The following is a 13795-nucleotide window of genomic DNA, read 5'->3' on the forward strand; positions in this document are numbered from 1 at the left end:
GCTTTTGTTCCAGGAGACCAAATGAATGGGACTGACACGTACATGCTCTCTCACTCTCGCCAAGAGCTGTTAATGGCTCTCATCAACACAGAGAGCCACAATTTAAAAAACAAAATGACTCAATCACTAATTCTCTCCTAAACTGTCAAACTTGAAGTGTTTCCCTCTTCAGATTTAAAACTTCAAAGTGAAGAAGTCACGGATTTCACCCCATTGCCTGGAATTTAGTGTTAATTCTTAATTACTCGTAGTCGTAATTAAGATTGAGCATTAGGCTTTTCAAAGGGAGGGGAACTGCAGTTGTGCAGTTGCAAAGGCAGTTATGGGAAAGAAACAGATAGTTCAGTTCCAGCTGAGATGTAAAAGGATTCGTGTGATTGAAAGCTGAGTATGTAAGACGTATGCTGTGGGATTCAATGTATGTGTGAGGGGTTGACTGTACTGGTGATACTTACATACACACATAAAGTCAAGTGTTTCCCCCAGGCATCAAGAAATTAATTCCCTTTTTAATTCCCATTTTTGAAATTTGAATGCTCATGGTGGAATTTACATCATAAATCCGTAAGTGACTTGAACCTTTTCTCTTTTAGGATCACCACGACAGCTGCCTGCATGATGGACCTGCGAAGATACCCACTGGATGAGCAGAACTGCACCTTAGAGATTGAAAGCTGTAAGTGGTACTAAGTCTGTGTATGTGTTTTTGTGCTTATGACTGTTCATAGCTCCATCACAAAGTTTTGCCTTTTCACACCAAAGGCCATGTTGGCATTGACATGTGTCTTGAGTGATCTGATCAAAACAGCTCTCAGTACATTAGGACACATCTAACAATAGAATGTGTCTCCACATGCATCTCCAGTGTCTCACTCCGCTGCTCTATATGCAAATAAACACATACAATTGCACTCAAAATTATTCAACCCCCATTGGAACTTGCGTGTAATGGCAAAATTTACAAACTTTCTGATGTGTTCAACGAAGAACTCAAACAAGAACAATTTAAAAAGCTCAACACAACTAATATTATAGGTAGTTTTTTCAAATTCCCAACACATGCCACTTTTAATGACAACTGCAATCTCAAAATTATTCAACGTACTTAATAGAATTCCTCATAAAACCACTCATTTGCAAATCAGGTGTTGTCTCAAGCACACCTGATGCAACTAATCAAGGGCCTCATTAGTTGCATGAGGTCTGCTTGAGATAGAACACATCAGATACCCAGACTGGCTAGGGGTTTGTTCACAATGACGTTTGGTTGTATGTTAGAAATATGGATAAGCCAGGAGTCATTGCCTTGCACAAACAAGGAAAAAGATACAAAATGATGAAAGGCATTGAGTGTTACTGATACTGTTGGAAGCATAGTTTGCAAGTTCAAAGCTAAAGGAACACTGGCTACACTCCCCGGACATGGTAGAAAGAGGAAGCTATCAGCAGCTGCCACCAGATTTCTGAGGAGGCAGGGAGCCAAAACCCTTGAGTGACTGCAAAAGACCTGCAGCAAGACTTGGTGGCAGCAGGCCCTGAGGTTTCAGTTTCTACAGTAAGGCGGATGGAATCTCTGTTGTAAGGGCTTGTTTTAGCTTGGCACCCAATCTCGGAGAGTAGGGATGATGATAATATCTCCCCTCTGACCTGTCATCCAGGTTCCTCCTTGCCGTTACATGTTCATTGTCCCTCATCAATCTCTGGTTGTGGTAGTAGTTCCCATTGTGGATGTTGGAACTCTGGAGGATGATGTTTGATTTCACTGGGGTTACTTGCGTAGTAGTGTTTCATCAGGCTCGTATTCTCTGCTCTTGTCCACTTATGTTTTGTTCCAGTAGCCCATTTCTCAACTGATTGCCCAACACCCGTACAATATCTGATAATCAGTCACACAAATGAAACTCACTATCTAAAAAATTGTTGCAGAGTGTCTGTCTAAAGTGTTGTGGGGTGCAGCTGCAAATGTCAGCGTAATGGGCCCATCACAGATGACATTTCACCTGTCATAAGTGAATGTTAATCATGTGACATAAGCTGATGGTAGATGGTCTTTTCATTTATAATTAAATTATTAATAATACGTCAATAAAGCCCATGGGGAGGCCAGCACAAAAATAAATAAATAAGGGACAAAGGGGCAGAAGCTTGAGCACCCAAAGAAAATTCTTTCCTAACCTGAAGATGTATATCAAACCTGTACAGGACTACTCATTCCTTCTTTTGAAATACATTGAAAACATGTTAAGAGTGTGAAATACTCTCCCCCTTTGCCTCGAAAGCAGTTTGCTCCTCTGGGGAGTACAACCTATACTACTACAGCAGAAACTATTTGGGACAAACATATAGATACAGATACATAAGTAAAGAACAGCAAAGAAATGTATCATCCTACGAGGCTGGTTTGAGAGACTTCTTTTGTCTACTTTTTGCTTTGACTCCAACTCGTCCACAAAGGAGCTAGCTACATTCATTTTGGGTCATTTACGCCTAAAAAGTGCATAGGGATTAAAGGGGGCATATTACTATAATATGGTTGATTACCATGCTTGGCCTGGGCCCTGTCCAGTATATGAAAATGCTCATATTGAACTTTGCCACCACCAACTTCTTAGCAGTTAGTTGTCTCATATAAGCTTTTAGGTCTGTTTGCAACTGCTCAAGCGGAGGTCCTTTAAAAGGACCTCTCAACTGTGACATTGGCATGGGTCGGCCCGTAAGCATAAGCATTTCATGTGGTGTTAGATGCGTTCTTCTGTGCGTCTGCATGCGGTGGCTCATAGGTGTTAGTGGCAAAGCATTTACCTAATTCAGCATAGTAGAAGCGCAAATTTTTGTTTAGCTTGGCTTTCAAGGTTCCATTTATTCTCTCAATCACCACAAGCATGTATCTCTTGCCAAATGACCAAGTGTTTAAATGGACCCTCTGGTACCGGAATATGTCCCACAGGTGTTTCTGTGCTCTTTCTCACATTGTTCTGGGGACTAAACACCTCATCCACCATGGCTTGCATATAAGGAGACCAATATCTTTGCTGTTTAATCTTCCTCATAATTTACCCCCTGACACAGTGGTCTACACTGTGCACTTCTGAGATGGGAATAGATAACAATGTCACGGATAACATGCCATATTGTGACATTTAGTTTACACAGCGCATCTCTTCCTAATAAATTGATTGGTGTTTGGTCGGATACTAGAATGGGAATTTTAATTTCATCTTTTTCGGTGGTTATGCGTACTGGAGCTGTTATGGGAATCATCTGCTTTATTTATTTATATTTTATTTATTTCTTTTTTAGTAACCAAAATCTGGCCTTGATCGCTGATCGCTGTCAGGTGAACTTTGCATGCATACTTGCTGCACTTGGCACACTGGGTCCAGACCTTTCTCTGTCCCATGCAAAATGTGCACTGCCTGCGCCTCTTTAAGGGCCCAGCCTCTGCTGCTGGCTCCTCCCTTTCCTCTCTTTCTTTGCCTCGGACCTGTTCCACCAGTGTGGCTGCTGCTGGCGTGCACGGCATGCGGCATCTTCTGGCCATCACTGGGGCAACAAAGGATTTCGTCAACTCCTCAAGAAAGAGGCGTCTCTGAAACAGTTTCCTCTGGTTCCAGCTGGGATCCAGCACTATAAACAGGATAAATGCATTGTAGGAGGAGACGTCAGGACCTCCGACTACAGCTGTAGGTGCTGACCACCTTCAAAAGAAAAAGAAATGACCACAGAAGAAAAAAATTAATATATGAATACAAATATTCTTCCTACAAGTATAGACCATCTGTCATTCATTATATGAATATAAAAAACATGGCAACATCAGAAAATTATACATATTGAGTAACGTAATGTGTAATGGCACATACTTTATCCAGGTTGTCGACTGCACCCCTGCAGTGGTTGTAGTCAGTCACAATCTTAGGCTTCTTCTCCGCTGCTTCCCTGTGTTTTGTGCTGAGAAGCAAGACATTCCTCCCCCTCTTTGGCATGTAAAACACAGCTGTTTGTGGGGTGAGTTCCGGCTTGTTTTTTCGCAAGCTGTCCACCAGAGCCATTCTCCTCTTCCGTAGAAGAAGTGAAAACTTCCATTGTGACATGTGGCCCTCGAGTCCCTCTGTCAACTCAAGAACCACCCGCATCCCCTGGTTAACCCCTCCTCCTGGAGAGCTCCCGGCATACACCTGCATTCTCCAGGCATATGAGGTCTCCACATCACAGACTTCCCAGACAACCATATTCGGCAGGTTTACTTGGGATGTATTGGCTGAATAAACAGCGTCCTTGAAAGGGACCAGCTGTTCATCCACACATACATCCCGGCCTGGATTGAAAAGGAGGCGCATGCTCCACAAATCCCACAAACCTCAGATGGCAGCCATCTTGTCCCTTCGTTGACGTGCTGGTCTGTTCAGGCGGTCATCGAACCTGAGGGCCGAACTGATTTGCTGGACACCTTCTGGGACATGGTGGTGCGAAATATTGATCTTCCTGTGTCCTCATCCCAGAGGCTCCGTGTCGCCTCATCCCGGGATCTGTAGACGCCAGCCAGGATTAGCAACCCGATAAATGCCTCCTCATGCCCTCCTCCTCATCTACATCTCTCCATTCTGCTGCTGTTCGTTTCCCCTCAGGATTCGTGTACTTGAGGATAAGATTAATCATTTCCTCAGTTACGAAGAGCTCCAAGGATGCCCTGAGGTTAGAATTAGGGGTGGCACATACTGCAGTGTCTCTTCAGCTGTTGGAGCCCAGATCACCTGCCCATTCTTCAGCAGCAGCCTCCTCCTCCTCCATGTCCTTGCTTGAGCTGGAAGCTTACATTCTTTGCTCTTTTGACGTTTGACTTGTGTGTATGGGGGCTTTGAACAGATGTGTGTGTGTTTGTGTGTTGGGGGGGGGGTGGGTGCATTGGTGAATGTGGTCTGTGGGCATAAGATAAAGAGGGAGGGGGACGGGGATGTGTAAAATGTGATGGGCAAAAAAGACTTTTTATCTCCCTGTACACAAACTTGCTTGCTTTAGGATGTCCATCGTGTCCGATGATGACAATCCTGCCTGTGCTATTTGTGAGTCTTGTTGTGGCTGTAGAGTCCAATCCATGATCCACACTGTCTGCTACAAACAGAGCAGGTGAAGTCACAAGCTGGGGGTGTAGATGTGATACTGGCTTCATGTCTCCTTAGGCGTTTCCTGGTCCGCCCATCACTTCGGTCCTCCTCGAGTTTTTGCAGTCCTTGTTGGCAGAGCCTCCGCCAGGTGGAGCGTTGAGCGGCAGTGTCCTCTAGCTGGGTCGGGTTCAGGCTGCATTTCTTCATCAGGATTTTTAGTTGGTCTTTATATCGGCTTTTCTGGCCCCCTGCTGAACGGCGGCCAAGATGTAATTGGCCATACAGGACCTTACGTGGCAGGCGGTCTTTCGGTATCCTGATGCCATGGCCAAGCCAGCGCAGATGATGCTGGGCAACTGTAGCCTCCATACTGACACAGTTGGTCTTGCGTAGTGTTTCAATGTGGGGCACTCGGTCATGCCAGGATATCCCCAGGATGCACTGTAGGCATCTGATGTGGAAGGCCTCAAGCATCCTCAGGTGGTGGCTGTACAGGGTCCAGTGTTGTGTGTGTGTTGTTATGACTACTGCCAGGTAACCGGATATTTTAGTGTGGAGGTTGAAGTCTTTATTCTGGAGGACCCTTCTTCTGAGTCGGCCGAATGAAGATGATGCTTGTTTGATCCAGTTTTGTACCTCCCTTTCAATGCTGCAATCATCGGAGAGGAAGCTGCCGAGGTATTTAAACGATTCCACTACTGCAAGGGTCTTGTCGGAGATAATGAAGGTTGGTGGATGAGATGGAGGAGTGGATGCCCACTGACACAGAACCTCAGTCTTTGCTACATTTACAGAGAGACCCCCCTGCCATAGGTACCTGCAGCAGCTGTGAGCATAGCTTGCAGTGCGTGTACACAAACACACACATACACACACACTCATCAAATCATTTCTCAAAACACACATTCATACCACACTTTTACATCAATACCAACACACTCAGACCATTTTAGTTGCAATCATTTATTCTGTTGCAAAGCAATATTCAGAAATGCAACAGAAATAGGCTTCACTGAAACAGCATATAATGGAGCCCTCAGCCATATAGTGGTAAATGACGTCATATGATGGATAATAAAAAAAACAATTTTCACGCCAAAAGGTTCGATTGAGAAGGTAGTCATATGTAAAACATTGTTTTATGGTTCAATTAAAGTAGGATCAAATTGGGAGACAATTGTGCAAAAAATGTCTGAAGGGTAAAAGGTGGAACTTTCTTCTCTACACAGTGTATTATAGTTCTGTTATTACATTCAAGGTTGAAATTTTAAAATTTGACAAAAAACTGAAATCCTTGCAAAAATTTGTTTCATTACCAATAACACTGGAAAAATTTGGATTTTAGTTGAAAAATGCAAAAAATGTATCTAGGAGTGTACAAGGGTGAATAACTATCACAGCTTATCTAGACTTATCTATTGATGGTGTTATTGCTAATGGCTAATTGCTATCACAACTGGTTAAGGCTATTGCTAGCTGACGCTCTTGCTAACAGTCCTTTAAGGCTAATGTCAACAGTGATATCCAGGGCCGTAGCTATAAGGTGGGACTCGGGGGGGGGGGGAGGCCCAAGCTAATATTAGCAAGGCTGCAGCTAATGGTGGGCGGAGGCCGAGGCAAGGGCTTCAGGCTAAGACTAAATAACGTCAAAGGCTGATCAAACCACACCTCTATACCAGACCCCTCCTCCTACAAAAAATGGACACCAAACCACACCTCTTACACTGTGTTACCATTGTCTTACAATGGCAGCTGTATTAATGTACCACGCCTATCTCAATTTTTTAACTGTGCCACAACTCCTTGACTGAAAATATCAAAACTCTGGACTTTACTCACACTTCACAACAATGTTCATACGCTTCAACAATTAAACAATGCATGTTCATCAACTTCAGCTATTTAAACAGGAACCTTGAAACCCAGCCATATACATATGGAGAAGACAGTTTTCTTGTAAGGAACTTGATCTTCCCTACAATGAAATCTCTTCCTCTCCCTTTCACAGCTCACACACAACCCTTAACACACACACACACACACACATTAACTCTTCACTGGCCACTCATTCACCCAAGTCATAGTCATGTAAAGTCAAACAGTCTGTAGTCTGGTTACAGATTCACAATTATGTATATTTTCTTTTCACTAATGCTCAGGAGGCGTTTTTAATATTACTCATCCATACATTACCACAGACAAAGTTTTGCTTTTGAGTTTAAAATACTGGCTTGCGCTTCACCAGTTTTATGTGATTGACCTCTATATTGGCTCATTCATCTCCAAATATTTAACTGAGGATCAGATTAGAATTTGGTTCACTTTCAATGAGGTCTCAGGCACATCCCGGGATGTTCTAATCAGATATAATAATAAGGTAAGGTAAGGTAAGGTCTAAGGTACGTATATGTTAAAACAAGCCCCAATACCGACTGGAATGACACTGAGCTCTTATTGAGTCCTGTGTCCCTTTTTCTTTTACACACAGTCAACCCACTCACAGGCACTCAGCTCCTTGTCTAGTGAATTTCTTCACGTATAATATAAATTTATTAGAAGACACTATAGCCGATTCGGTAAACGCCCTCATGGGCCCTAAAGGTACAGCCTAATAGGGTCTATTGTGTCAACATGGGTGCACGTCTTACGCAATAAATTGCCCCGTAAACATACCACTTCCACAGCAGACTTTAATTCCAGTTCCGGCTCATCGACCAAGAAAAGTCGACACAATATTTCACACTGCCGGGGGCTCCGGCGACCGGTCCTTCTTATTCAGTATTTCATAAGAGGTCTCCCACCTCTGTCACACACACAGCAGTGGCAGCGCACTCACCCTGTAAACACAGTAGAGACGTGCATCCGCAGCTTCTCTGTTTGCCAGCCAGCACAGGCTGCTGTTCTGCCCAAAGGTCCAAATTCACAATATACACACACAGCACTTCCCCGTGCTTTCAACAACTTATAGTACACAATTTGCAGCAGCCTTCCTGCATGCAGGAGACGAGGTTGCGAAAGGTGTCCTGCTGATTCTCATGCTCTCAATGTGAAAGGATCTCAGTGCTGTGGGCAGGACGGCTGTATCCCGACAGCGGTAATATAGCTGTGCTATTTTCATAGGAAAATGGTCCTACCTTTGGCACCGTTGCACTATTATATATGTACTGTATATTATACTTTATTACTGCATCACTTACTCAATGTGTGTGTACTGCACTTGGCGTGCTCACATGGTGTGTATGTGTGTGAATTGTATGTGTGTGACACACAGAGTGTGTATGTGGTGATCTGCTCCTAACTTAGATTATCTTTGTGTAACTTGTGTGCACGTCGCTCTGTTGCTGCACAGTGTGTGGGTGGTGGTTTCCTCCTATCTTCGGTTACCTTGCCCTGTCAGGAACTTATTATTATGACTACTCTTGTGAGCCTGTGTTATCAGACCTATTCTTCCCCTACACAAACTGTCAAACACTTGCACACACTCACTATGTCAATATATGATTCACAATGACTTGTGATTTATCCATTGTATTGTAATGTGATTACAAATGAACACACAGCTTAAGTAGATAGACCTATTGGTCATACTAGGGTGGTTGAATTTCATCTAGCTTTTCTCAAATCATCCACAAATCTCTTCACCTATTGTTGTTGTCCACACAGTACTTCAGGCCAGAATCCACTTCCTGCTGACAACTCTTTATTACTTAGGTCGTGCTGCGCTTTACCTAAACTAATGCAAACTGACATTTCTTGTTCAGTCATATCTAGTTGGAGTGCTTAAATTATGGATACCACTAACATGCATAGTTAAAGTCCCTCGCAAAATATATATATACCTAGAAAGCCTCAGGGCTCAATTTAAGGTGAGTGTGTGCCAGTCTATAGATCACTGTACGATAACTAGATGACTAGACTGTGATAACACATAAAATTATATTCTTTTAAAACCTAGAGATTTATTTTTAAAGCAATATATAGGACAGGGAATCCTAACGTTTAGCACTACCCCTCCGTAAACAGACTGGACCCAGCTTCCACCTGATATTAACCTGCAATGTATATTGAGATATGTTTTATTTGCTTAGTTATGGGCGGCTGTGGCTCAGAGGTAGAGTGGGTCGTCCCTCAATCGGAAGGTCAGTAGGTTTGATCGCTGGCTATGAGTCAGCGTGTCGAAGTGTCACATACGCTATGAATGGATTTTACTGTGAAGATGAGACATCTTTTATCCAGCTTTTAAAGGGAGAAGGAGCAAATGTTATTTAAAGAATTTTAAGGTAATTGATAATATTCAGTCACAAATGATTATTTTGGTATAGTATTCTCATATGTCTTAAAACATGTATGAAGGTGATCTTTGTACAGCCAATTGTTCATTTACACTTGACTGAGATCGTATCATGTATTAGTTCAACATGTGGGAAGCGTTATGTTTACATATTACATTTACATATTAAACTAAAAATATGAAATAGTTAGTAGTAATAGTTTTGGGTACGAAAGCTCATTCTTGGCCCTGGAATCTCACAGTCTTTACCAGGGAATTGCAGTTATTGTCAGTTGTACTCTATTTCATCTTGAGAACATCATCTTGTCAGTGAAGAGGAAGAACGCTGGACAAATAACTGAGTTAAACAGATGCATTCCACTGGAAGAGATAAAAGGTAATTGGCAGAAGTCAGTGAAGGATCAGGGAAACATCAAGGAGGATGATCACATTAAGCACCAGAGACCATCTTTGAACAGAGACAGAGGCTTCCACCTTCCACCTCCAACCACATACAACCACCTTTTATCATTTGACTTAAGTTCCATACGTAGGTCACATTAATTACCTTTAGGTGCAGCTGGATGCAGTTAAAAGCTTAACATGGACCTGAAGTTCAGGTTATTTTGTTACATTTAAAAAGCTGCCTTTTGAGTGCCTTGAATTGGACTAGAATTATGATTTTACACTCCAAGTTTGTGCACCACATTAATATGAGGCAGACAAAGTCTGTCTCTTAATACTTTCCAAACTCTCAATATTTTTTTCATTGCAACCTCCATACCCCCTCATATAGACAAATCTAAAAAGAAATGTGTATATATATATATATATATATATAAAGAAAGGATGGGAGTGCATGGACTCCAAAAGCTGTCTTTCGTTTTCATTACTCTAACTCATTTTAAGTCGGTTGTTATATGCCTGAAAATGCTTGTTTTTGGTACCTGACCTCTTCTTTACTCTGTTTGCTCTTGTGCACTTATTTTGTCTCGTCATATACCACTCATCAAACATCAAAGTCTTCTGCCTTTATGTTTCACATTATATGCGTTGTATTTGATAAAGTGCAATTTGTTTGGCAACTTTATTTGGCAAATTCAAATTGCTCCAACTCCGGTACACCAGATATTTTCTATTGACTAGAGCACAAACACTGCTGAGTTACAAACTAAATCTGGCAGGTGTGAAAGAACCTTCAACCAGGCCAACCATTAGGAATTATGGACAGAGGGACAAAATTTTCTGATTTGGGCCCTTAATCCAAACCAAGTCCAGCACCACCACCACCACCTACCCACCCTTAGCTCTAATACTACCAATACAAGCAATTTCAAATAAGGGCTTGACCTTTTAGAGCCATAGATGTAATTTTAACAGCCATTTCCAAATCTAGTGTTAATAATCCACCCAGGCCATGCTCTGTTTTGAATACATGTACTCAGTATGATTATATATGATTAAAACACTGAGGAAAAAAACATTGGAATTATACAGTGATAGTTATATTCGTCCTTTTAACTTATAACAAGACAAGGAGAGAAAAATGACGAGTGATTAGAGAAAAATAAAATCAAACATGAACAATTACCCATATTTATATCTTATGCCCATTATAGCTGCAGCAAAGGGGATTTTCATTCCCAAGCCTATCAGGTGAACTATCTCCTCCCTTTCAGCATCCCTCATATTTTCTGGCCATAATCCACAATCCATAGGCCAACTTGTTTATTTTCCTGTGCTACCTCATCTTGCACATATTGTTGATTCTGAATCTGGACTCCCCCTCATTGGACCTCCTCTGCATCTCTTGCTTAGTTTCAGATAGAGGGTGATTTAAGTTTGGCTCTTTAAGGTGGGACTTCCCTCAACATTTCATCTGGTGATGGCATTCTTCTCATATTTATGTATTGGGCCTTGAGCCAAATATGCTTTTCCTTGTGTTTCAGTTGCAGTTTAACTCTGTGTTCCCCTGCCTCTCTCAGATGGATACACCACTGACGACATCGAGTTCTACTGGCAGGGAGGAAGCAATGGAGGCTCCGTCACTGGGGTGGAGAATATCGAACTGCCCCAGTTCTCCATCATAGACTACCAAACACTCTCCAAGAAAGCAGTGTTTGCCACAGGTACCAGAGTCATGCAGCGTCAGTTCATTCCTTTTGACCAAGTGAATTTTTGGTGTAATGATGTTCCTTGAAATATAATAGGTATGATATGATATGGTAAATTTGGCATAACATAAATGTTTCACAGTAGTGAGTATGTGTGATGACATACTTGTCACTGTGCTGCTCTCACTTTCTCTTGGTAACATAAATAGTGTTCATTTCACTAATTAAAGCCAATCTAGAACTAACAGCTATAATTATTAAGACATCATATACAGTACCACTCAAAGGTTTGGACACACTTTCTCATTCAATGGTTTGTCTTTATTTTTATTATTTTCTACATCGTAGATTAATATTGACATTTTTGGATTCTTCAAAGTAACGACCTCTTTGCTTTGATGACAGCTTTTGCACACTCTTTGCATTCTTTCAATCAGTATCATAAGGTAGTCACCTCGAATGGTTTTTAATTAACATGTGCGCATCATCAAGAGTAGCAGACACGTGTCAACATCAACTGTTTAGAGTGAATCAGACCTTCATGGTCCCAACTTGCTGCCCAGCCACTATTGAGGAAGAACAAGAAGAAGAAGAGATTTGCTTAGGCTTAGAAACACAAGGAATATACAGTACCTTAAACCAGTGGAAATCTGTACTTTGGTCTGATGTCTCCAAATTTGAGATTTTTGGTTCCATCAGCCATGTCATTGTAAGACAGAGAAAAGGTGAGCTGATTTTTGTGGTTCCCACCGTGATGCATGAAGGACGAGGTGTGATGGTGTGGGGGTGCTTTGCTCATGACACTGTTGGTGATTTATTCAAAATTCAAAGTAAACCTAACCAGCATGGCTACCACAGCACAGCAGCAACACATGTAAGTGCTATTTGACCAAAACAGAGTGATGGAGTGCCTTGTCAGATGACCTGGCCTCCACAATCACCTGACCAAAACCCAGCTGAGACCGTTTGGGATTAGTTGAATCGCAGAGTGAAGGAAAAACAGTCAACAAATGCTCAGGGCCTCTGGGAACTCTGTCAAGACTGTTGGAAAACCATTCCAGGTGACTACCCAATGAAGCTGATTGAGAGAATGCCAATTGATTGATTGACTGATTGATTGATGAGTGTGCAAAGCTATCATCAAAGCAAAAGGTGGCTACTTTGAAGACTCTAAAATACAAAACATATTCTGGTTTGTTCAACACTTTTTTATTACATAATTCCATATATGATATGTGGTTTAAGGAATTCAACTTCTATCCAAAGCTTATACCTACTGTATTTTCACAGGATCCTGTGATATATTTATGACTAATCATCAGCCATTTATTCTGTTGAGTATCAGCATGTTAAACCTCTGTTCAATTTTCTCCTGCTGTCTGTCGTCACATTTGCTGTGATTGATTTTGCTCTTTCTATTGTCAAACAACAAGAGAAATGAGTATGGAATAGTAATTTGTTAAATACAGATTAAAAACAACCACTGTGTGATTGCTATTACATTATCTTGGCATATCAAAAATGCTACAGGCCACAGTATTTAATGGTCTTATCCCAGCAGGAGAACAGAGAACATTTGACAAAGTATACTTACACACATGATACTGTTGGAGTCACATTATAAAATAGATAAAATGAAATAAGTCATAAGTTAAGATAAAATTATTGGGGAATTGATGAATGGCAAGGGTTATGATTTCTGCCAATGTACATCTTCCTGTTATCACGAGACCAAAGTTCCACATTTTGGTCATGTGATCAGAATCAGAATCAGAATCAGTGATGGAAATGAGCTAACAAATAGTTAAAGCAAGCTAGAAAGTGGACCTTGAATTTATATTTTTTTAGAGTGAACCTTCTCGATCAAGTTAAAATTTTACATTGTGAGAGGTATTTTGACACAGCACAAAAAGCCAGAGATACCTCAACAGAGCTAGGAAATAAATACAGATTTCCCATGAGCATTATTTTCACTGTTATAGAGTTTCAGTGACCACCTTAGCTCTTATAACTTTCCTTATGTTTTTAATGAAAACATTTATAAAAATGTAATAAAACTAATGAGTGTGAGATTGCCTTAACCACACTGTTCATATATATCTAACAAATCAAAGATGTTATGTAGAAACCAATTTCTATTTAGATTGCTTTGATATTTCGTGGTTACTCACCTATAAAGGACTGTTTGCCACCATGTCCTGCTAATGTGCTTATGAAAGGCACATATAATATAACCTTTGTTGTGGTTCAAAATGGTTACCATGGCATTTGCACAGGGATTACTCTAGATTTCTTTTCCACAGAAC

At 41.3% G+C, this 13795-nt stretch overlaps 1 protein-coding gene and 1 pseudogene across 1 annotated transcript in view; one reads left to right on the plus strand and one right to left on the minus strand.

The window, feature by feature from the left end:
- Positions 1 to 13795, plus strand: part of gabrb1 (gamma-aminobutyric acid type A receptor subunit beta1) — a 91161-nt gene that overhangs the window by 57792 nt on the left and 19574 nt on the right. Inside the window, exons 5-6 of the mRNA XM_070841996.1 lie at positions 594 to 676; positions 11361 to 11504. Of these exons, the coding sequence (XP_070698097.1) occupies positions 594 to 676; positions 11361 to 11504 (227 nt within the window). The remainder of the gene's footprint in view (positions 1 to 593; positions 677 to 11360; positions 11505 to 13795) is intronic.
- On the minus strand, positions 3074 to 5579 carry LOC139211885 (piggyBac transposable element-derived protein 4-like; annotated as a pseudogene).

The sequence above is a fragment of the Pempheris klunzingeri genome, chromosome 13 (assembly GCF_042242105.1).
Source record: "Pempheris klunzingeri isolate RE-2024b chromosome 13, fPemKlu1.hap1, whole genome shotgun sequence".
In the NCBI taxonomy this organism is placed as follows: Eukaryota; Metazoa; Chordata; class Actinopteri; order Acropomatiformes; family Pempheridae; genus Pempheris; species Pempheris klunzingeri.